The sequence below is a fragment of the Paramormyrops kingsleyae genome, chromosome 4, assembly GCF_048594095.1.
Source record: "Paramormyrops kingsleyae isolate MSU_618 chromosome 4, PKINGS_0.4, whole genome shotgun sequence".
NCBI classification, from domain to species: domain Eukaryota; kingdom Metazoa; phylum Chordata; class Actinopteri; order Osteoglossiformes; family Mormyridae; genus Paramormyrops; species Paramormyrops kingsleyae.
In genome coordinates, this window is record NC_132800.1 from 37,801,159 (window position 1) to 37,824,929 (window position 23,771).

General features: G+C 44.8%; 3 protein-coding genes across 7 annotated transcripts in view; 1 reads left to right on the top strand and 2 right to left on the bottom strand.

The window, feature by feature from the left end:
- The window catches only part of LOC111846206 (arf-GAP with SH3 domain, ANK repeat and PH domain-containing protein 1-like), a 48,256-nt gene extending 45,434 nt beyond the window's left edge, over positions 1–2,822 (bottom strand). For 3 of the 4 annotated variants that reach the window (XM_072711277.1, XM_072711278.1, XM_072711276.1), the window contains exon 1: positions 2,291–2,821. In XM_072711277.1, the coding sequence (XP_072567378.1) occupies positions 2,291–2,416 (126 nt within the window). In that variant the 5' untranslated portion in view covers positions 2,417–2,821. Of the gene's footprint in view, positions 1–2,290 lie in introns of all 4 variants that reach the window. The other variant, XM_072711279.1, reaches the window with a different exon arrangement.
- Positions 2,823–6,826: 4,004 nt separating this feature from the next.
- tmub1 (transmembrane and ubiquitin-like domain containing 1) lies at positions 6,827–11,774 on the top strand. 2 transcript variants are annotated; one of them, XM_023816227.2, is made up of 3 exons: positions 6,827–7,021; positions 9,799–10,350; positions 10,900–11,774. In XM_023816227.2, exons 2-3 carry the CDS (start codon positions 9,842–9,844, stop codon positions 11,249–11,251), a joined length of 861 nt encoding a protein of 286 aa, XP_023671995.1. In that variant the 5' UTR covers positions 6,827–7,021; positions 9,799–9,841; the 3' UTR covers positions 11,252–11,774. The 2 variants fall into 2 exon arrangements, with proteins under 2 accessions (XP_023671995.1, XP_023671994.1); XM_023816226.2 differs by lacking the exon at positions 6,827–7,021 and adding an exon at positions 7,583–7,697.
- Positions 11,775–12,608: 834 nt separating this feature from the next.
- Positions 12,609–16,218, bottom strand: LOC140589099 (polyunsaturated fatty acid 5-lipoxygenase-like). Its single transcript, XM_072711717.1, has 9 exons — positions 16,206–16,218; positions 16,005–16,048; positions 15,520–15,723; positions 14,731–14,817; positions 14,297–14,466; positions 13,985–14,100; positions 13,743–13,843; positions 13,466–13,636; positions 12,609–12,984 (listed from the first exon to the last, which is right to left on the bottom strand). The coding sequence occupies exons 1-9, from the start codon at positions 16,216–16,218 to the stop codon at positions 12,805–12,807; spliced, it is 1,086 nt and encodes a 361-aa protein (XP_072567818.1). The 3' UTR covers positions 12,609–12,804.
- Between the last annotated feature and the right edge of the window lie 7,553 nt (positions 16,219–23,771).

The window sequence follows — 23,771 nt, forward strand, 5'->3', positions numbered from 1 at the left end:
ATTGCTATAAAACATCAATTAGCTGATGTGAAGCTCAATGCTGCCCCACACATGGAGGAAGATTATCAGTACAGAAGTAAAGCATGGAAGGGTGAAAGAAATCCACATCATGGCCTTAGTGGATCTCGGAATGACCTGCAGCCTCAAGCCAAACCTACCAGCCCAGTACCATGCATTCTTCAGGCCTCATCTGTGTCGCATCTCCACACATCCAGCTCAGACCATCTGGCTCTTCTAGCAGATATCCAGGCCTGTAGCCATCCTTTTGCAGACATACATTAAGCAAAAGCCATATCAGTGGCACACTGATAAACTGGTGTCCCTCCCTGATGCACTGGCCCATCACTCCAGCCTCATTTCCCCACAATCCATCATCAAAGCAGCCTGTAAATCAATAGAGAGCTGAGCACGGAAGGCAGAGGCAGAGTGGGTGGTGAGTGCAAAAGGCAGAGGCAGAGCAGGAGCTGAGCACAAAAGGCAGAGGCAGAGTGGGTGGTGAGTGCAAAAAGCAGAGGCAGAGCAGGAGCTGACCATGGGATGCAGAGGCAGAGCAGAAGCTAAGTACAGGAGGCAGAGGCAGAGTGGGAGTGGGAGCTGAGTGCGGGAGGGAGAGGCAGAGCGGGAGCGGAGTGCGGGAGGCAGAGTGGGAGCTGAATGCGGGACGCAGAGGCAGAGCGGGAGCTGAGTGCGGGACGCAGAGGCAGAGCGGGAGCTGAATGTGGGAGGCAGAGTGGGAGATTGCCCATGCAAAGGCTCCCGTGTGACGGTCACCATCTCCCTGCTCCAAATGCTCCTACCATAGATGCCCAAGTGCCTCTCCTCTTTCACAATCCTATACTATCTCATTTTCATTTTCTGATGTCCGCTTTTCACTCTCAGACAGCTGAGGAATCTTTAGACCTCGTCTCCTCCAGCCCAGAAAGGGTTAAGATTGTCCCATGTCTTTGAGTGCCCCCTTGCCCCCATGCTTAGTTCATTAAAGCTGCAGTTTGGGCAGTAAACAGCTGTAAAGTGGCTTGTTGTGTGATCAAGCAGGGTACCACTGCCCAGCACAGAGGTCCATACAGCCTCCCACCTTTACAACAATCCAGCTTCTGCTGAGTTACTCAGTGCTTCAGGGCAGACAAAGAGTCCCCTGACCGCCAATGACATCATTTCACACACAAACTCGACACTGCGCCGAATCTCTGAAGTACAGCTTGTTTCACCACAGTCCTGTAAAGTTTTTGTTATGTAATGCAGCCCACACCGAATATGGCACAGAGCCCCATTAAAAACATTGTTAAGTGTTACCATGGGCTCCCACGATTCATCCACATAATGGAGATTTGTCCAGACACTGGCATGCATGATTTGTTCATATGCTTTTCCAGGCAGTGCTTGGTGTGACCTTGGAGGTGTGCACCTGTACCCCTATGATCAAACACCGGCATGGACAAAACCACCAGTTTATGTCCCCTGATCCTCTCCAGGAGCATTTTAAATCAAAGATTTTGCGCTTCAGGGCTCATGGAAGGAAATCAGGTCACCCATGCCACACAGCTACAGCGATGCTCGAACCCACACCACTGGCTTACAGGCCACACTCCCACAACTTAAACATGTTCAAGCAGGGGGGGGGGGTGACTTTTAGCACAATTTTGCTTTTTTTTCCTAAAGCTGTGAAGTCTGACGTAAAGGAGGTCTATCCAGAGTATGATGCAACAGGACACCTTGGATGCGTGTGCAGTGCCTTTTTAACACCTTTACCCGCAGAAATGCTGCTTTCCTTAAACCATGTTCAGTGGTTGGTTGTTAGGTTTCTGGGGGCCCTGACTAACCTAACCAAGTATCTGGGCCTGTGGAACTGAAATGTCCACCTTCTAAGAGCACCAGCAACAGTACCCATAGTCTGCAAAAGAGCCCAAACATCCGGATACAAGACTCACCAGCCATTTACAAAGAGAAGTCAAGAGCGCAACATAACCCAAGCATTGGAGCAAAGCGACCCCCCCCCCTCAAAGTGGGGATGGATTTCATTAATTACTCCCCATAATGTGAAGCCCTGGATGCCGTTGCTATGGGAGCCAGCATCCGGTGCGTGTCACCCCTGACAGAGCGGAGTGGCATGGTGCCGGGCAGATAAAGCCAGCTTCATGTCTATAAACACACCAAGACAGGTCTACTTTCCCTGACAGGGTCCCAGCAGCGCCTGCTTTGCGTCTGACCTACCGTTTGGACACACTAAAAGGCCGGTCCCTTCCCCTGACAGTGACCCCTCACAGAGGCACCGCCCGCCCGCCTGCCTCACCTCCTCCAGGACGCTGACGGTGTTACGGCAGCTCTGCAGCCGGGTGGTGAAGCTCGACGTGGTGGGGGAGTTATAATCCTCCGTGGTCTCCGAGAGAAACTCGGACACCGAGATCTGGTCCGGCATCCTTCGGTGTGGGGTGGCCCGATTCGGGATGGGGAGAAGAGAGTGAGGTCAGGAAGCCCTGAACATCCAAAGCAGGCAGTTTTACAGCGGCTCTTGAAGCGGAACCGAGCCTGGACCGCCGTCCCCTGGCCGAAAGCAGACTCCCTGCCCTTTTTCCGCACCGTCGCCCGATTTCACTACGAAAACTGCGAATTATTTCCTCAGCGCTGCGACCACACGCTGCAGAGCGGAATATAATGTCCTCATCACGCTGAAACGCGCCTGTTTTCCGTGGTTAAAAGACGGCTTTCGGTCGACGGACTACCCAAATCCCAGCCTCTCCCTGCTGACGATACCCGCCGTCTGACACTCGCTTCCACACGCAGGCAAACTGCCCCCCTCCGAGCCTGTACACCCACCCTTTGCTAGCGCGCGGACGCTCGCGGCGACGCTCTGCGCATGCGCCGGGCGTGCCCCCGAATGCACGAACGTTTAAGCCAGATGCCCCAAGCTCTTGCTCAGATGCCCCAAAACATCATCAGCTGAAAGTTCCGCCTGTACCCTCACATGCGAAGCCGTGAAGTATTTGTATAATTTTTGTTTCGTGGATCACCGATTGCAAATTATGCGGTGCCATATGATTAAATAGAAACTACACATCGAAACCAACAGAAAATATTCACTAACCAGTTCGGGACCATTCTTCGCATTGCAACGTAGTTCTTACTCAGGAGCACTGGACTGTTAGTAATACGTGCGATTTTATAGCAAAATATTATGACGAGGGTTTATTTTAAATACGTATACCTGAGAATTGTCTCGGCTTAAAGAAACACGATTAACTGAAACACTGCAAAAAAGTACCGGTTTACATCGAATTAATAAGAGGCGATGCCTCTGCGTTTAAACATCTGGATGTTGACGTAACTTCATTGACGGATCGCCATCGTCTCCGTGCGTGAAGTCCGTGCAGTAATAGCGCGCCCTGCTTGCCATTTGGTATAACTATGTCAAACCTTGTGCTAGCGGATTCTGATGGCGAATTTAAATTCTGCAGTGTGTTCACACCGTGAATTTTTTTTGAGGGACAGGTGCTCAAAGCCTTTCACACAGAGTGCGAATTACCCCTCCATAATTGGGGGGTACTGCCTTCATAACACTTCTATGACCATTATGGTCCGCTACCGCGTCAATACGAGTAGTCGCCACCAGGATCAATGTTAAGAGTGCAAGATGCGCGAGGGGTGTTTACTAACATGTATGCAACACACGGTCATGGTCTGGACATGCAACAAAATGAGAATCAATACAGAAGATCTCATTATCCTTATCACTATCCAAAAGAATTTGGTTTTGATAATTTACAAACATTTACAAACAGCCTGGTCTGGTCCAGCAGTCTGGTGTTATTCCTGCCCTCTCAGTCCCCCCAGCTCCAACAGCCTTCAGAAATACATATTTGCCTATTAGGCTAATATCTGTCTTGATGATACAGTAGATCTTAAAGTACAGCCTAATGTCTAACTTACCTCTTGGTCCTGTGTGCTGTCCTCCTCCTGCAATCTTCCTGCTGCCTGCACACTGTCCTCATTCTGCCATCTTCCTGCTGCCTGCTCACTGTCCTGCACACTGTCCACCTCCTGCGATCTTCCTGCTGCCTGCACACTGTCCTGCACACTGTCCACCTCCTGCGATCTTCCTGCTGCCTGCACACTGTCCTGCACACTGTCCACCTCCTGCGATCTTCCTACTGCCTGCACACTGTCCTCATTCTGCCATCTTCCTGCTGCCTGCACACGGTCCTCATCCTGCCATCTTCCTGCTGCCTGTTCACTGTCCTCATTCTGCCATCTTCCTGCTGCCTGCACACGGTCCTCATCCTGCCATCTTCCTGCTGCCTGTTCACTGTCCTGATCCTGCCATCTTCCTGCTGCCTGCACACTGTCCTCATCCTGCCATCTTCCTGCTGCCTGCACACTGTCCTCATCCTGCCATCTTCCTGCTGCCTGCACACTGTCCTCATCCTGCCATCTTCCTGCTGCCTGTTCACTGTCCTCATTCTGCCATCTTCCTGCTGCCTGCTCACTGTCCTGCACACTGTCCTCATCCTGCCATCTTCCTGCTGCCTGCACACTGTCCTCATCCTGCCATCTTCCTGCTGCCTGCTCACTGTCCTGCACTGTCCTCATCCTGCCATCTACCTGCTTCCTGCTCCTGTGCCTCTCCTGCCTTCTGCTGACCACCACTTTCCTTCATACACATTAACAGTTTGCAAAACTGCACCTATACTTTTAATGTAATGTTCTGTAGCTCTTAACACTATTTCCTACTTACTCTTCTTTTACCACCAAAAAAGTGTCTGATGTCTCCATCTTTCCTTTTCCTCACAGTGTGTCTGTGAATAAAATCTTATCTATATTTAACAAAACAGTATCTGGGCTATTAGATGAACCTTCTAAAAAATGTCTATAAATATGAAATTGTGGAATGCAGAATCAATACTATTAAAATCCAAATAATAGGGCTTATTATTTGCTAGCTAGTTTTTTTTTTACGTTGCCCCTTATAGGTTTCACTTCTAGTAATGTTTTTTTCAGAGCATAATGTTAGACCTTCTTATGCATTAAAATTAGCCTAATAACAAACCACACAGGCTAAGTGGCTAATTAATTTCAGAAAGGCACATTTTATTCATGATAAAATGAGAATGAAAACATTGGGAGTTCATCTCCTTGGAAAATGACCATGATCGATTTTACCTCAACAAATTAGCCTGGTTTAAATAGAGAAGTTAGCTTATCTTGCTAGATAACGTAACTAACGTGTTCTGTCGAGTAGAGCTACTTTGTCAAGGTAAGCTATGGTTAGGGCTATCGATTAGCAGTACGGTAGCTTACCTCGACAAAGTAGCCCAACTCGACAGAACACCGGCCTCAGAAGGACAATGGTAAGTAATTCAACTTATAAAGACGTCAGCTTGCATTAGTCGATGAAACACTTAAACGAATAAATGAAGGTTGTAAAATAACACATTTTCAACAGGCTAGACTTCTGCTGCCTACTTACATTTACCAATGCACGACAAACAGTACCATAACAGACGAACACAATGAACAGGTCTCAATTAGACTGAATGACGCAACCGACTGGCTGCTTCTAGCGCCGAGGTGGTTAAAATGGTACGGTCCACATTAGGAGTGTCTGAAATCGTTTTACATAAAATTTTCCTACAGGGTGAGGTTATCTTTTTTTTTTTTACAACAAAAGAAAACTGCTATTTTTGTCTTGATTGGGGGGTACAGTACCCCCTAGTACCCCCCGTAATTCGAACCATGCTTTCACACATACATTAATCGGATTCGTAATTGTTTTGACCATTTACACAATCATATGCAACGCACTACCAAAGGAAGGTCCTTATAATGGAGCAACCGGGAACATTAAGATCTTTAAAATCTTTTTAAAACTTTAAAATAACCTTAAAAACTGACCTGAACAAAATAACGTGAGCGCTTGCTGTACCACATTTTTACACACCAGCCTACTGTACAACACGACTAACGTTTTTCACGTATAGGCCTATAATCCAAATGTAGCAATGTTCAAGTATAATTTCCCTAAGGAAAACGTGTATCCAATGGACAACATATTCATTAGAATCACATTTTCCAGCTCCTTCAACTGCCTAAAGAATGATCAGTTGTGGAGCCTCCCTAATCCAGAGGAAAGGAGCGATACTCGTGGGGAAGCCGATGAAATCGAAGAGCGCTCAAACAGTTAAACAGTTAGTTGTGGGCAATGGTGACTTAATGGTTAGGGAAGCGTACTTGTTAATTAAAAGATTGCTGATTCGAATCCCCGACCAACAAGTTACCGCCCCCATGCACTGCATGCTCCCCTGGCGCTGAATTAGCCGTGCCCTGCTATGTCACATATGGGTTAAATACAGAGGGCACATTTCGTTGTTGTGCTGTGGTGTGTCAACATGACCACTGATCTTCTAATTCACAACTGACAGCACTAAGAAATATATTCAAAGCATCGCCTGGTTATCGCATTTTTGGGATTATTATTTCAGGTTAAACTAAGGCATTATGAATTTTCAGTTTAAGTGGCAATCTTTCAAAGATTATATAATAAATATATTAGCATCTATTGACACACATCAATATAGACTACATCTCTAGCTTACTCTCACGCAGAACACCGGCTCCTCGTTTGCGGTTTTCATTCCCGTTCCGCTACAGTTATTTTTCAATCACGTCATATCTCCAGGAATTGTGTGATGCAACAACCTGGTGTAAAATTGATCTTTTAAAATAAGTATTATCCTTCCATACATACATTCCTCCGTCTCCTAGCCGCTTATTATAAAGTACATCTGCTGTACACAGCGTGTTGCGTTTCGCCCAGCCACCCATTTCCTCCAATTATACTGAGCCGGGCAAATTGAAACTGGTGTTTCCAAAGAACATAGGAGCTGCAAAGAGAGGAGGATCATTCAGGGCCATAAGCAGACAGCACTGGGAAGAGCAGGTGATCGTTTTTTTTTCCTCAAAGGAGGAAAGAAGGAGGAGGTTTTTCTGGGAGAGACACCACACAGACTGCCTGGAACTCCTGCCAAAAGTATGTAACCTAACGGTGAGGCAGGAAGGTACAACGAATTTAGAGACACCGAGTCATGTCGGAGGTGTTAACTGAATGAGCAGTGATTAATAATGAATACAACTGGTTGTGAAGTAATGAGAATTCTGCCTCTGTTTCTTTAAAGTCATAAATAAATTAACTCTTTAAATCGCTCATGACGGGGAGTCTGTTTACAGTCCAACTAAAATGTTTATCACCAAGACAAATATGAAGACATAGCATTTGGCGCAATAGAGCAATAAGCACACACACATACAAAATATACAAATTAGAGAAGGCAACTGGGTCAGTTGCGTGTTTTTGGGTCTGTGGTAGGATTCCGACACAACAAGGGGAGAGGAGACATTCAAATGCCCAAACCTGCAGGTATGAGGAAGCAGCGCTACCCAATGAGTAATCGATTTACATGTTATATTTTTATTTACATAATATTGACATTATTCGGGACGCAAACTATGCGTGGCGTCTGACGATGTCCTCCTAAAGACGCATCAAAATCGCGTAGGCTGACTGATTAAAAAAAAGCACTACATTTCCCAGAATTCCCACCTCCGGTTAGTGTGAGTCATTTCCTGTACGACTTGTATAGTCCAGGAAGTGTGAAGCTAAGTGGAAAGGACCGAAATTGTTTGCCATGCACCCTAAAACAATAACAGTAAGTAAACCTAAACCGTTTTGAAATTATGTTTTATTTCGTGTAACGTGTGCGGAGTTGTGGTGGCGCGGTTAAGGACCTGCAGGTTACTTTTTTTATTGCATCTGGTTCGTGTAGCTGTGCGGATGGGAGGCTTTCCTGGGGAAACTGGTTGACTAGCTGTATGTAAACATGGTGCCTGCTAACCTGTTTGCCCAGTAGGGCCGCGAGGGTTGTTTGTGGGCCTGGGTGGCCCCGCAGCACTCCACTTGGGTGCTGCTATAGCAGACAGATTCCGTGCGCGGAGACGGCCTCGGATTGGGGTTTCAGTTGCGGATAGAGAGGCCGGTGTGTCGGTGCGAACGCGGGCTACTGTGCCCCTGTACGCCGCGCTGCTCCATGACAACCATGGGATCTCCTTGAAAACCGTGATTTTCTTTGTTTTTTTTTAATGATATTTAAAGGATAAGTACACAGGGAGAGTAAATGTGAAGGTTTTGCATTGAGCGAATTAAAATAGTGAAATCGCGGTGGCCCGTGGGGGTGGGGGTGCGGGTGCTGTCAGTACCTACTGACGTTCAGCTGTGGGACTCGGGACCTGTAATGCCAGAGAAAGGGACATCAGGACGGTTCTGCTGCCGAGTCATTACTTATTTATCCCGAATGTTTTATTTCGAAGGCATTTCTCCTGACCTACATTCAGATTTAGTGTTTTACACAAACCACACACGTTGTGCACATTAAGTTGTCCGTTTCCCACGCCAGGCGCTAATGAAGGCATCACCTTCTACACCAACCGAGTATTCAGACGGCTGGACGCGTTAAGGCATCAGACTCAAAGCGAGCTGCTCTTTTGCATGTGTGAAGGTACATTTGACCTTTAGTTCTAAAGTACAGCCTACCTAATGAGATTGGAGCTGGTCTGTGTCATGTTATGATGTGGCTCAGAAGCACTGGCCCACCAAAGTGCTTACTTTCAAAGTGGTATCAGAGAATTCTTGTGGGTGTATGATTCTTCTCTGGAAATGGCTTATTTTTCTTGTAAGCTTTTGAAAAAAGATTTCAAGAAAAGATTTTGCGGTGGTTGGTTGAAGCTGCTGATTTTACTCACACAGGATATCTCAGCACCTGCAAAGGCCTAGATAATCTGATTTGTGAGACCCATGAGTGGTGTGTGGATGTTGCAGGGCATTGTGGTTAATGTAGGAACACTAGTTAGCCTAACTGCGTGGGTGTTTCTCAATATGTGTATTTCACCGTACTTGTGTTCTTGCATACCTGCTCTACATCATCTTCCATTCCTGAAGACCAGTTCCAATACTAAAAACAAAAGGATGGTAAAAATCCCTGGTGGTTGTTTTTGCTCCGCTCCAAATATCAAGGATGCATCGGATGCACCCTCGTCAAATGAGAACGATCCTATGATTCATTGCGTCCCAAGTTCGTTGGAGGCAAGTTAGCGAGATCATTTTTGCATAAGTAATTACATAAGTAATTTTTTGCATTCTTGGTGTTGAGAAACACACCATATTTTGTGACAGTGGGAGGCAACCCACATGACACGGGGAGAACATGCAAACTGCACACATACAAAGCAGAGGTGAGATGCAAACTCCTAGCCCTGGATGAGTGAGGTATCAGTGCTACACACTATTGTGCCACAAAACTTAAAAACAGGGTCTGGATGCTGTTCAGCCAAATGACTATTTCAATATTAGTCTAAATACTAGAACTCGTGGCCATAAGTGGAAATTAGCGGGAGAACATTTTAAAACAAATTTGAGGAAGCACTTCTTTACACAGCGTGTAGTTAGAGTATGGAAGTCTTCCTGCTAGTGTAGTGGAAGCTAAAACCTTGGGTTCCTTTAAATCAGAGCTAGATAAGATTTTAACAACTCTGAGCTATTAGTTAAGTTCTCCCCAAACGAGCTTGATGGGCCGAATGGCCTCCTCTCGTTTGTAAATTTCTTATGTTCTTATGTTCTTATATCTCTGTTTGACACTTCGTCGTCTTAAAGAGCAGGTGGTGTTTTCGATGTGCCTTTCAGGTTGAGGTTATGTTTTTTTTATTTTTTTTGGTGTGTGCTACTTCCTTACACACAATACGTTCCCTTTGCCCTAGGTGCCTACCTGAACGCCACCTTTGTCTGGGACACGCCCTGAGGATGGCTCTGATCGAGGGCGTGGGCGATGAGGTGACGGTGCTCTTTGGGGTGGTGCTGTTGTTGCTGGTGCTGGTGCTGGCGTGGGCCTCTACCCACACGGCCGACCGCACCGAGCACCTGTTTGCCTCTGGTCCCGCTACTGCCCCCCTACACCGGTCGCCCCCCTCCCAGGAGAACACCGGTCATGATGCCAGCCCTTTGGAGAGCCCCCCGGCCGCTGGAAGCAGCGAGGAGGGGAGTAAGGAGGAGTCCCCTAGAGAGGCGGCCGATGGGGAACAGACCAGGGGAGGAGCAGGGGGCCGCCTCCCCGAGCTCGGAGAATTCGGGGTGGAAGGTCTGCGACACAGAGAGACTGTCGATGCTGGCCCCTCCCTGCAGCAGCCCAGCCATGATGGAGGTGACACCTCTGATGATGCCCAGAGAAACATGGTCCTTAGGCTCAAGTTCCTCAACGACACGGAGAGAGTGGCCCAGGTCAAGCCGGAAGACACCATCGGCTACATCAAAAGGCATGTATCACAGTTGAATGACAATCACAGTTTTGCCTTCACGCTCTGGCTGGGTTCATCTTTCTCACCCTAAATTTGCCTCGGGGTTGGATTGTTAGGCTGTGGTATCTTGGCTGGCCACATCCCCGCTGACTCTATCAAAAGTTTATCCACCTCTGATGGACTGAAGCGCATTGGCACGTTGCTGCTCGCTATCAAATGGGGGTGGGTTGCAGATGATCAGAGAATTTCAGTGAAAATAAATCCAAACTGGCTTGGGGGGCGGGGGGGTGGATTCAGTTGTAAGTATTTGGGCACACAGCCAGCAGTGCTGGACTGCTGTTCTTACCCCTTAATGAGGCCCTGCTGTGCTGGAGCGTGGAACCACTTCATTCCTGTTGGGATCACATCCCTTTGGTCTCACTGTCACCAAGGAGACCTTTCCTTGGCTGTGGTTTTATGGTTTTAATGATATATAATTTCATTTTAAGCTCATCTTATTTACCTTTTGAATGTAAACACTTGTGCGACTTCCGTGCTTCTTCTGAATATCTTTGTCTCCCCCTACAGGACATACTTTGCAGGGCAGGAGCACCAGGTGCGCTTGATCTACCAGGGCCAGCTCTTACGTGATGATGCCCAGACCCTGGCCTCGCTCAACCTGGCCGACAACTGCGTTCTGCACTGCCACATCTCCCAGCACGCCACACCCCAGGTGCCCGCGGGGGCACGGGCGGCCGACCAGGTTCACGTGGCCCTCAACGTGGGCAGCCTGATGGTGCCCCTCTTCGTGCTCATGCTGTCCGTGCTCTGGTATTTTCAGATCCAGTACCGGCACTTTTTCACGGCCCCTGCCACTGCCTCGCTGGTGGGCATCACCATCTTCTTTAGCTTTGTGGCGTTCGGGGTGTACCGTCGATGAGCCCCCCCCGGAGTGTGCCACGCTCCCCTCATCACTTAGACTCTGAACCCCCCCCCCCTTTCCTGCCCAGTGCCGTTTTTGCTGCGTTATGTGAAGGGCCAGAGTAGGAAATGTGCAGTGAAGTGATTTTGGGAAGATGGGACTGGAAAAACATAGATTTCAGGTCATTCTCAGCTGAAAACACCCCCACGTAAGAAATAAATCACACAGTGGGATATGTGGAATGTTTTTAAACTTTCTTTTCTAATATAGAGTTTCACCATGTGTGTGTATGCAAGTGTGTAGACACTCATTGTGCCTATACAGCTGCCCCCACCCTTGATGTGTCTGGTTAGCAGGACCCCATCCAAGCTGGGGGGTCTCTGGCTGGCCCTGTCACCCCCCCCTCCTTTCGGACTGGGCTGTTCATTTCCGGTCTTTTTCAGCTGAAACTGGCATTACTGCTGCTGTGTGTCTGGACTTGAAGCATAATTTGTGTAAAATAGCTTTCAATACAGGATCTATTAAATCATTCTTTTATTTAGCCCTGGTGAGTTTTTGTGTCTGAAGGGTGTGATTTCGGGCTGTAGGAGCAAAAAGCCGTCACCCGTCATGGTTAATGGACACTGTTGTGGGACAACTGAGGTACAGAGATACAGAGCTGGAGATCCCTGACAAAAGCAGTAGATCAGGGTTCAAATAAATTTTTAATCACATTTCACACAGATCTATATTCTGACAATTAAAACAGCAGAAATGGTGCAAATGATAATTATCCCAAATCTAGACAATCTAGTCCTTTAATTTGTAAGTCATTAAAAATGAGTGGAATTTTCCATGTTTACAAGCCATATTGTCAGGGGACAGAGAATTTAACATGTATATTGGGGGGGTGGGCTGGTCACTGGTGGTCCCTTTCTGGCTGGGTATGTGCTTCTCATGTATTTTTTATATATGGCCAGACCCTCCATATTTGCTCATAGAACCTCCAATGAAGGCTGTGCCCATTTATCTTCCTTGAAGCTGCACCCCTTTGCCCCCCCCCCCCCCCAGGTGTTTCATTTATTAATACAAATCCAGTACCAATGTCTTGATAGCCATTTATTGACCAAATTCTATATGAAATGTTTATACAAGTAATGTGTGGAATTAGTATGCCCCCTAGTGGAATATCACAAAATGACGTGTATTCCTTGCCAACTGCTTGTAAGAGCTTCTGGTTTCAGGTAAAATAAAAAAAAAAAATGTAAAGACATTAGGAATTAAAATGAAAGCAGCCCCCATTATCATTGGTGTGATACACCAAAGGAATGGAAGGTGAAATCGCCTGCAGCCTTATGGACATGCAGCATGATACAGACTAAATACAGGTTAGGAAAAGACCACCCGCCCTGGATTACAGTGTTACATGTGATTGGGTGATACTTTGCTTAATCACAACACCAGCTACATGCTTTGCGCCAACTTTCAACTCAATTAATAGCATCTATTACCTACCAATCAGAAACAAGGATGTGAGTAATGTTAGCAAATCAAAGTGAAGGAGAACAAATTCTGGTTTGCGACCCCATCTGTCAGATGGCGATGCTGTTTTCAATTCCAGCGGGGTGCAGATACTCGTACGGGAAGGGTTGCTCCGTTGACCGCTCCTTAATTGCTTCCCCAATTGCGCTTAGCCGTGTCTGGAATTTCTTGATCGCATCCCTCAGACGTGGGTCATTAGATACTTCATTCGCGTAAGTTCCCAGGGCAACCTGTGGGGGCAGTGTAGAGGACTGACTGTGATGTAAATAATTGATTTAAATTCCAGATAGTTTTGCTCCTCAGCTTCCATATCAAGACAAATGAACATTCTTACACTTGGGAGCTGAAGAGGAGATCCCACATCAAAGTGCATAATTACTGCATAATGACAGTGACTCGGCCTACTTTTATCACAGACTGAATAGTGAACAGAACAGATCTGTCCATCTATTATCGGATTGCTTACAGCTAACAGGGCAGAATGGATGAGTTTAGGATTAGAAGAATTTATTGAGATGCTGGTTCTCTCAGGGAACCATATGTGGAGAACACAGGGACCAAGGACTGACTGAAATATTCCAGATCAATTTCAGTACCAGCATCCTACTGCCAGTGAGATGTTTTTTTTTTTTCTTTTTTAACTCTAACGAAAGGATACAGATGCAGATACGTGTCACAATGGTCAGCAAATTCAAACAGCTGAGCACTTACAAAGTCTTCGGAGACCTGACTGAGGAACCGGGACACAGCCATGGCTTCCAGGGTGGACGCCAAGCCAGGCAGAGTGTTGACAATGTATTGCTCATCCACCAGATCCTTGTACTTTGGTGGGGGCTGCCTCATCATTGTGGGACCGTTTGGCATCCAGGCGTAAGTGTCATACTGTAGGGAGGGTAAAGGATTCGGTGCAACTCTGATACAGTTTAATAAAAGAGATCTTTTCATTCATGGATCTTATCATCCATGGCTATAGTTATCAGCGCGTCACCTGTCCATGGTTCACAGCGGCGTGCTGAGCTGAACAGGTGAACATCACCATGCTCAGGTATCTGACCGCTTCCGCTTTGGTCTCCACGCTTTGCAGTAAATCTAATTAAATACAAGGAAAACGCCTCCCTTTGATTTCTGCAATTCTTATAAAAATCTCATGATGCTTTGTTTGTGGTTCATGATATAAATACATACTTTACCTAGATAAGCACAAGATACTTATATTATTAACCAAATTACCTGTTTCTCCCTGAAGTCCATAACGGTAAGTATAGGAAAAGAAGTTCTGAAGTTCAGTGTCCTTTCTAATATCGTGATCGTCTTTGTAGTACATATCAATGACCCTCTGAAGGAATCTAAAACAAACAGTAACAGCATTTGAAATAAGCCATGATACTTTTATCACTTACACCATGTTATACAAAATCTGATGCCAGAAAACATCTGGCTAATGTGCGAAAGTGGCCTGTCCTTCCCAAGGTCCCCGACAGAGTGGTGATTGGATGGATGAGTTACAACACACAGCCAATGAAAGCAAAGAAAACTCCTTACTCAGATATTGCATCCCAGATAACCAGGGCATCTTCCCTGTAGTAATAGTTCATCAGATGCTGCACTCCACGGCTCTCCAGGTTGTCAGGCAGACAGAGGCTCTTGTAGGTTACTTGGCTGAACGCTCTCTGCAACAGCTCATACTGGGCATCCTTGCCGAAGGCTGTGTACTATGAGGGAAAAGGACAGTGTAAGATGTACTGAGTTTTCAGGCTTTTGTTGCATTATGTTAAATGAAATTATGCTTTATTTGCACAAGTAAAATTAAATTCTCTGTGTTCACATATCCCATCTTCTCCCGTTGTAGAGCATTCTGTGGTGTTTAAGGCCTGGCTTAATGACCCAAAGGCAACTCATCCCTCTGTGAGTTACTGCATATTAAGGTGAGAACCTTACAGATAATATTCAAACCAGTATAAAACAAGTCCACTAACCTCCATAAAGAAGCCAGTGTCGTTGGTGAGTGTAGCTCTGGCTATTACGTTGATTGGTATCGTGTATCTCCCCGTGGCAACAAAGATCTGATTGAGCAGAACATAGTATGAAAGGGTCTTAAAAATTCTCTAGTGTTGGGCAGCAAAACCGAGCAAATTAAATGTTACCTGCAGGTCATTTCACTGTTTCAGCATTTAAACACAATCAATTATAGTGTGACAGTAGGTCTGATTCAGTCAGCCTAAACGCTGCTTGCCTCTCTTCATTGGCTCCCTCTGGGAACTCACATCAAGTTCAAATCCTTGGTGCTGGCTTACAGGTTACCAGTTGGTGGAAAGAGCTGCTGAACCACGTCCAGTCATCGCATTCCCTCTCCAGCTACAGGAAACGCCTCAAGACCCATCTGTTCTAGAACCACCTCTACTAGCCTGGAACCTCTCCATGTTCCTCAAATGCTTTTTATGTTGTACTTTTTGCTCATCGAATACAAGTCTTATTAAGTTATTGGTTTGTGAGAAGTTGTTGTGTAGCTCCTGCTCCGGTTCTGCTCACACTTGTACCTGGACATTCACTGGAAGCTCAGCCTAGCTGCCATTATGCCTACTCAGCTCCTTGACAGCATGTACGTTTTTTGTGTAATGACTTACTTGTATGCTGTTTTGGACAAAACTGTCTGCTAAATAATAATAATAATAATAATAATAATAATTAAAAATGTAAATAAAAAAACTCCTCCTGACTGAGTCCCATGTTCTTTGACGTTGCCCACTCATAAAAGAGAACTGTACCCTCAGGATTGGGTGGTGATCACTCAGCGATGTGAAGATGCTGAAGAAGAAGACCTCAGCCAGCAGATGTGTCCTCAGAAAGTGGGAGATCACCTCGTGCAGGTAGAAATCAGAGTTACGGACCCAAATCTTTGCTAGTAGCCAGGCCTCAGGCTTGTCGTTTGGAGTGAAGATGGGGTTCTCTTTACCGGGCTCCTGTTTCAACTGTGGAAGTACCGTTCAACAAGGGAAAATGAAAATTCATTCATTTATCATAACTGCTTATCGAGATGCCATTCCATCACAGGGCACACGTACACATTCACGGGCAATCTAGAGACAGCGATTAGCCTAGCCGCATAGCACATATATCTCAATTGTGGGAAGAAACCAGGGGGAGGACATGCACCAAGGGCAAAGCGAAAAAAGAGTTTGGGTGGACTTTCCACTTTGCGGGGTGGTGTGAAAGTGCAGAGCTGTAAGAAACTGCAGCCACATCCACTTACAGAAGGAAATGGATCAGACCACTGATCAGGTTCGGATGGCTGTACTGAGGAGATGTGGTTGGATTGGGCACTCTACGACCTGAGTGAAGAACACAGGAAATTATGAGGGGGTTATTAAGATTCATGAAAGAGCCAAAACTCAGCACTATGATCCATCACCACCCAAATGTGCACAGACTGATGCACTATGGCATCGGTTACGTTGCTGCTGCATACGCGGGATCTCAGGCCACTACAAGTGTGAAACACGGTTAACCTTGATTGCAGTCTTCACTTTTTTTTTTTTACAGTGTAAAGATATTCAATTCCAGTGTGGCCACTCCGAACTCACCCGCCCAGTACCGTGATTATATAAAAAAAAAGGGGGGGGGAGGGACACACAGCAACAACAATCATAATAATAACAGACATTAATCACCATGGCGAGAGAAAAAAAGGTAAATAGAAATAATAATAAGAGTAGTAATTAAGCTGGCATGGAGAAAACAAAGTGCAGGGGAGAATGCAGTGTATGTGGTGTCTAACATGCAAGTCAAAATTGAGGGGCAGTGCCTCGGCGCACCTCCCCACCGCCCTTCAAAGCCCTAGTGTCGTGTGCAATGTGGTGTCGGGCCCAGGGGAGCAATAAGGGCGTGTCAGGAGTGGACCCCCCCGCACCGGGGCTAGATCCCCGACTGGCCCCGATTAGTCCCCATCCCCGATCCCGCACAGCTGGCAGGCCAGGCTCCACTGCATGCGGGCGACCACCTGCCCGGGAGTCGGCGCCGTGGCCCCAGGCGACAGAGCCCACGCCCCAGATCCACCCACCCCAGCGTAGCGGCGCAGGCAAAACCCAGAGCCCCCCCCCCCCCCAGCGCGCCGCCCCCCATCCCCCATACTGTCCCCAACAGGCCGGGCCACTGGCCACCCAGAGACACCAACCACGGGACCCCAGCCAAGAGGAACACCAGAGGACCACAACCACCCCGATAACAGGAGTCACTTACCTTGCATTTTATTTACCAATTTGTTCCTCTTCTCTGAAACCAGCGCTGAAATAATTCCACCTAAGATACAAGCTTGGACTGAATTCACCTGATGTACTTTCTGTGTCATTGCATGTGTTGTATTTGAGTGTCAGTCACTATTATTTGGTGGAAGGACACTGTGCGGTGCGGCTGCGGAAAGTATTGATTTTCATTTTGGCGCTTTTATTAACAGATTAGAGCAGCCACATCTCGCGACAGCGGCGCCTATGGGAAGCTGTTTTAACATTTTATTGCTAGACTAGATATGTATTGCAGATATCTCTAATTCTTCCTAGTTAAAAAGAGCATTTCAGATATCCACAATGAAATTCTTCCTATCCACAATTGCCATTTCAGATATCCACATCGTCATTCTTCCTAGGAGAAATTACGTCACTTTTGACGTCTATTGGGCTTTTAATTTCAGATATCCACAATTATATTTCAGATATCCAGAATGTTCATTCTGGATATCTGCAACTGAATTCTTTCTAGGAAAAAGTCCCATTTCAGATATCTACAATCTAATTGTTACTGGTCATAATTTTAATTTCAGATATCCGAAAGGATGCCACCATTTTAGATATCCATAATGTAATATCTGAAATGACAGTTGTGGATAGGAAGAATGCCACTGTGGATATCTGAAATGCTCTTTTTGACTAGTAAGAATACATTTTTGACTAGGAGAAAAGCTATTGTGAATATCTAAAATGTAATTACGGATAATGACTTGATTAAATGTTAATACGGCTTTCCATAGGCGCCTGTTTTCCATGTGCGTGGTAAGCGGCTCTCAGCAAAAATTGGCAGTCTGTTGATAGTCATACTGATGTCATACCAGCAAAATTATACAACTGACACCTTTCACTGTAGTTGCAATGTCTAGTCTACATATCATAGACATGGAAAATGGAGGCTACAAGTGTGCTGTACAGTCAGATAATTATATTATGTCATTAAGTTAACAGAAGATTCAGTGAAGTGCAGTAGTTTTTAGGTGCGCACTTTCTCTTAACATTATATATGGAAGAACAAGTAAGTTGTCGTAGGCAATGTATTTTCAATATAGTCAACATGTTATTTTAGAAAATATTTAAAAAAAAACAAAACAGAGGAGAATACTTTCCCATTTTTAAGGGGATAAAATCTCAAAGCACTTGAGTTATAGTCCAAAGAGAAATACACAGCACTTCTGAATAAAGGGAGAGTCTATTCGGAACATCCTTTTACAAACCGTTTTAGATTTGCTTTGGCAACTATAATGTAAATCAGGGTCTGCTGGAAATGCTTACAACAGAAACGGAAAACCCACAATTTTAAGCTGAGCCAGGCCGAGTGAAGAGGGATTGCTGTATATTTTTGTTATTTATTCTTCTTATTATTATTACAGTTGATTGTATGCTTCTTAACCTTTGTCTAAACTAAATCTTAAATTTATAATGAAATCAAACACTCTATTATTTATGGCCATTATCAAATGTGAACTCACTGTAGAAAGATAGGGCTTGCAGTATCAGCACCATAGCAGCAATGCAGGCAGAATGAACAAACACGCAGATACACAATGCAGTAGAGGAAAAATGATAAGCTCCAGAAACAGAATCCATCACAGAAGAATATCAAGAAAACTGTAAATGCTCTCCCTGAAACACTGGGAAGGTTGGGGATAAAGGCTGTAGTTGGAAATGGGATCACAGTTACAGAAGCTCTCACGGGTCAGTCCTTTAGGTTCACAAAAACATCACAATTGTTGTATGATCTTACAGACATAAACAAGGTTGACTTACTGGAATGCTGTTTGGCCAGTGACATGAGGGAGAAGGTGTTTGCTGAAAGGAAGATGGTTTATCAGAACTTAGAAAACCTCCATTTACTGAACGACAAGCACTGGTCATAATACGCTATAAAGATCAAACATACAAATAAAGGTCAGGCAACCAGCCAGGGAGAAGAATACAAAATGCATTACAAATTGACAAACATTTTACTACTGATCTATTATTTTACAATATTTCTGCTTTCATCTAATATTCTCATATTGATGGTAATACCAACACAAATCGATGGAACCTTTTGAAGTTAAAAGCATCATTTACTGGACTCAGCCAGTCGTGAAATATCAGCCGTGAAATAACATACAGTCGGCCCTCCATATCCCCAGGTTCCGCATCTGCAGATTCAACCAAAGTATTCGGGAAAAAAATCCAGAAAATGTAAACCTGAATTTCCATACAAATTTCCATGTGTATTTTTGGATGTTGGTGAGTGTTAACAGTGTGTGTGTGTGTGTGTGCGAGTGAGAGAGAGAGAGAGAGAGAGAGAGAGAATGAATTTATATTTTCTGTATCTATAAATTATTTTTCTGTGATAATTCTACTATGATGGCTGCATCTGTACTGAACATGTACAGTTTTTTGTCATTATTCCCTAAACAAGACAGTTTAGCAACTATTTAAATAGCATTTACATTGTATTAGGTATTATAAGTAATCTAAAGACGATTTAAAGTATATGGAAGGATCTACATATTACACCATTTAATCTGACGGATTTGAGAATCTGTGGATTTTCGTATCCGGGGGGCGTCTTTTAGCCAATTCCCCATGGATACCGAGGGCCGACTGTATAGAGTTTTAACATGGATCAGACATACTTAAATTCTGCGACTCTGCTTCTTCGGAAGGTGCACCTAGAAAAAAATATTAAAATTCATTAGATAGAGGAAATGATTTTGTTCAACTAAGACCGTGGCGTGTTTCAACATCAGTGTTTAAACTTACTGAGAGGAGGTGAAGTCCAGCCAACTAGCTCTAGAAAAAAAAATTGAAATCCATTAGAAAGTGACGGACATTTCCCTCAAGAAGCAGAGAGAACCGTCTTTATCAAGAGCCATATCTCACCATCCATACAAAATTTAACACGGTGTGATTCAGACAATTAAGTTCCCGACTGTCACCTGCTGGCTCACATCCTGCAGGCCATGGAACTACGACACTGATCCTCATACCAACACAAACGTGAGTGCAGAGTTATAAATGGTCACTTACCCTGGAGATTCCTTTTCTCTGCCATCCCCTCCTTCCTTGTCTGCTTATCATCTTCCCAAGGCAGCTTTCCTGGAACAGAAAGTTTAACTGAATCATTTACTTCCATCCATCTCATCTCTGATGGACCTAAAGACTGTGGAATTTTGCACTGTGATCAGATGAGTCCATATTTCAGCTGGGTGAATTCTGGTCGAATTCTCCACGCCAAAGATGATACCGACTCCCCAGATTGCCGATAGGTGCAAAAGCCAGCATCTGTGATGGTTTGGGGGACATTCTAAAACGCTTAATGTGGCTAATTGTTCCAAAACAACTACTAATCACCAAATTTCTCTCAGACATATCAAATCATGAAGACTTTCACCTGGCAAAACAATCAAAACTGAAATGTTAGGAATATGGACTTTGTTTCTTATAAATATTTTTATTTCTTTTTATTACCAGAAATGTGGTGATTATTGGGCGCTGTTTTAGAACATATAGAGCCCCTTAAGTGTCATGGTAGAAAACAGAAATTATCTCGTATCAATCTGTGCTGTATAGTTAACAATTCATGCTCTCCAATTGGTACTTCATTTGAACTTGGGTGCAAGAATTACTATAAGATTATTTTTTTCTACCATGACACCTAAGGGGCTCCATAATGACCAGATGTAGTAATTATGGGTCGCTGTTTTGTGTTAATTAGCCATGTGAAGCTTTTGCACGTTAAGCGTGTTAGAATGTTCCATGGTTTGGGCTGGCATTAGTGCACATGGCATGGGTGAGTTGCATGTATGTTAAGGTGTCATTGACTCTGAGGCATATATGAGGATTTTAGAGAAACATTTGTTGCCATCAGGGCAACATCTCCTTCCGGGAGGTCCATGCCTATTTCAGCAGGACAATGATAGACCACATTCTGCGTGGGTTCATAGACACGGAGTACATGTGCTGGATTGGCCTGCTGCCAGTTGAGATCTCTCTCCTGTTGAAAATGTATACTTGCGTGTTTGTCTATGCAAAGCAGTCGTGGATTAGTGTGTGTGTGTGTGTGCGTGCGTGATTAACATTCTGAAGCATTGTAGTAGATTTTTAAACTTACACGTTTGTTATTATCAAGCCAACAAAGTCTCAAAAAATAGGATTTTGTTGTGCATTGTACCGCAATGGACTGTTAAAAGCACAATATGCTTGACGTGAGTGTTTTACTTAGTTTTAAAGTTGTTAGCCAAATTATTTAGGCCTATTTCGATGCAAACTAAGTTGCAATGAACTCTAAATGCTGAACCATTTCCTTACGGCTGAAGTAGCCTATGATCGTAGCTATTAACAAGATTAAACACTAATAGTGAAAGGGCTGGAACCACAAAAATGATTGGCGTCAGTGTACTGGACATCAAGACTGAATAAAAACTGCCTGGCTTGCTTTTGTTAAAACATATTATAGCCGCTAAACTGAATATCGAATATGAGGCAAAGAATTTTGACAAGTTTTAAATTGAGCCAGTCGAAAACCATACTGAGCCTACGAAGTCCCAGTCTTGTGCGAACACACACACATATATAAATCAAAATTTCCTGATCCTATGTGAAAGTAGCGGCACACGTTCACACTGCATACCTGAACCTTCTGCTATGGTCTCCTTAGTGATGGAAACGTTTCTGAAGACTGGAAAGTAGAAGACAGACCCCAATCTCTCCACCTCAATGTATTTGCAGTAAAATGTCGTGAATATCCTTTTAATAAAAGATGCTTGCCGTCGGATGATGATCTCTTGTGGTTCTTGATTAAACTCAATGGCCTTTGGGAAGGAAAAGGCAGCATTAACCACATCATAAAAATAAATCTATATTTTTATATATCAATATATTAGTAAAGGTTTCATAAGTTACAAGCATGTTAATTTTCTTTTTTTTGTATCAAACTCACCGTGCCTTGTTTTGTAACTTTGACCTCTCCAGACAGCCTTTCTCCATTTTTCAGCTCAATTTAAATGCCGTGTGCTGAAGCATCGGGTTCGATTCTGATCGTGTACAACATGTCTAAAGTCAACATCAGCCTTCTCAGCAAACGAAACTGTGAAGTGGGAACTTCTTATAACTCACACAAAGCATGATTCCTTTATATGATAGCTTGTGTGGGTGGCAGCCAGTCACACCCCACTGCCCAGATAGCAAAATTATGCTGGTTTTACAGTAAATTTCCTCTGGGCCATTCCCCCCCCTGGATCCTCAGGCCAGCACTAGGGTTCATACTGCAACCTGAATTTACAGCAGGTGGCCAGGATCTGGCTCACAAACTGCACACCAATCAGAATGAGGGTGCGGCCCAAGTGTGGCACAGACACTACGAAACGACGTATTCTTAAAGGCAGGGCTCAGATCTGCAGTAGGTTGCACCAGTTAAGTTTAAATTCAATCATAAGATATGTGTAAAGTGTACCTTCAACCTTATATTGAAACTATGTATTTTCATATTAGTGCCATGTTTTACGTCTGCTGCACCGCTGCCGCATGAGCTACGTTGCACAGTCAGTCCTGCTACAACGCCTGACATCACACCGACTCTGTTCTAATGCTATGGATATATTAGTACCCAAGTCCAATTTAATGTGGAGTCGCATTTTCAGTCGGAAAGAAAAGCACTACGTGAACTACAACACCATATGGTCTTTGCAAGAAACGCTACTTGCATGCAAAAACAGCCGTCCAGTGAAGGATAATGATGTTTATGACGGAATCCTTCTTTTTATCCAGTTCTTTTCATTGAATCAGTTGAACTAGTTTTGAAATCTAAATGAATCTAACTTTTTGTACATCCATGCATTGCACAGGTTGTGCGATTCTTAAAATCCAAAAATATTTAATGTATCAGGATGAATATTGGTAATTTGGAACAACTTCTGAAATTTTACTTTCTCTTTCACTTTAAAAATCAGATCCTAAAACATAACTGTCCCATTTTTGTCTAATATTCATCCCATATAAAAACACACATTTTAATTCACTTACATTCGCCACGTTGCCTTCAGTGTCTCTCTGCATTCTGTAATCTGTTGTATTTGTCCTGTGTACATATCCACTATATGGTGGCTGTGGCACTCTACTCCCGACTATGGTGTTCAAAGCTTGCCCCAAAATAAACCAGGAGCACCAGTGGGGTCGGAAAGTCCAGCAAATGGTTCATGAAGTGTCCTTTCGGTCATCACTACTCCTGACCAGGGGTGCTGCTACAGATTTTTGGCCCTCAACCCAGACCAAACCAATTACGTTTGAAAATGTTTAGGGCCTCTGTCAGCCGACCAGGTTCACGTGGCCCTCAACATAGGCAGCCTGATGGTTCCCCTCTTCATGCTCATGCTGTCCATGCTCTGGTATTTTCAGACCCAGTACCGGCACTTTTTCACGGCCCCTGCCACTGCCTCGCTGGTGGGCATCACCATCTTCTTTAGCTTTGTGGCATTCAGGGTGTACCGTCGATGAGCTCCCCCCCCCCCCCACGGAGTGTGCCACGCTCCCCTCATCACTATGACTCTGCTCCCTCCCCTTTCCCGGCCAGTGCCGGTTTTTGCTGTTCTGTGACTAATATATAGTTTCACCATGTGTGTGTATGCATTATGGGAGAATTACATAACTCATCGTGCCTGTATAGTTGCCCCCTACCCACCCTCCACATGTCTGGCTAGTAGGGCCCCATCCGAGCTGGGGGGTCTCTGGCGGCCCCTGTC

What these genes read in the sequence shown, in the direction of transcription:
- tmub1 (XM_023816227.2), top strand. Translation starts at nt 9,842, where the DNA reads ATGGCTCTGATCGAGGGCGTGGGCGATGAGGTGACGGTGCTCTTTGGG. An exon ending in ACCATCGGCTACATCAAAAG is followed by an intron (nt 10,351 to 10,899) that starts GCATGTATCACA and finishes CTCCCCCTACAG; the next exon opens with GACATACTTTGCAGGGCAGG.
- LOC140589099 (XM_072711717.1), bottom strand. An exon ending in TGGACTTCAGGGAGAAACAG is followed by an intron (nt 13,844 to 13,984) that starts GTAATTTGGTTA and finishes GTATTTAATTAG; the next exon opens with ATTTACTGCAAAGCGTGGAG. An exon ending in GTCAGGTCTCCGAAGACTTT is followed by an intron (nt 12,985 to 13,465) that starts GTAAGTGCTCAG and finishes CTGCCCCCACAG; the next exon opens with GTTGCCCTGGGAACTTACGC.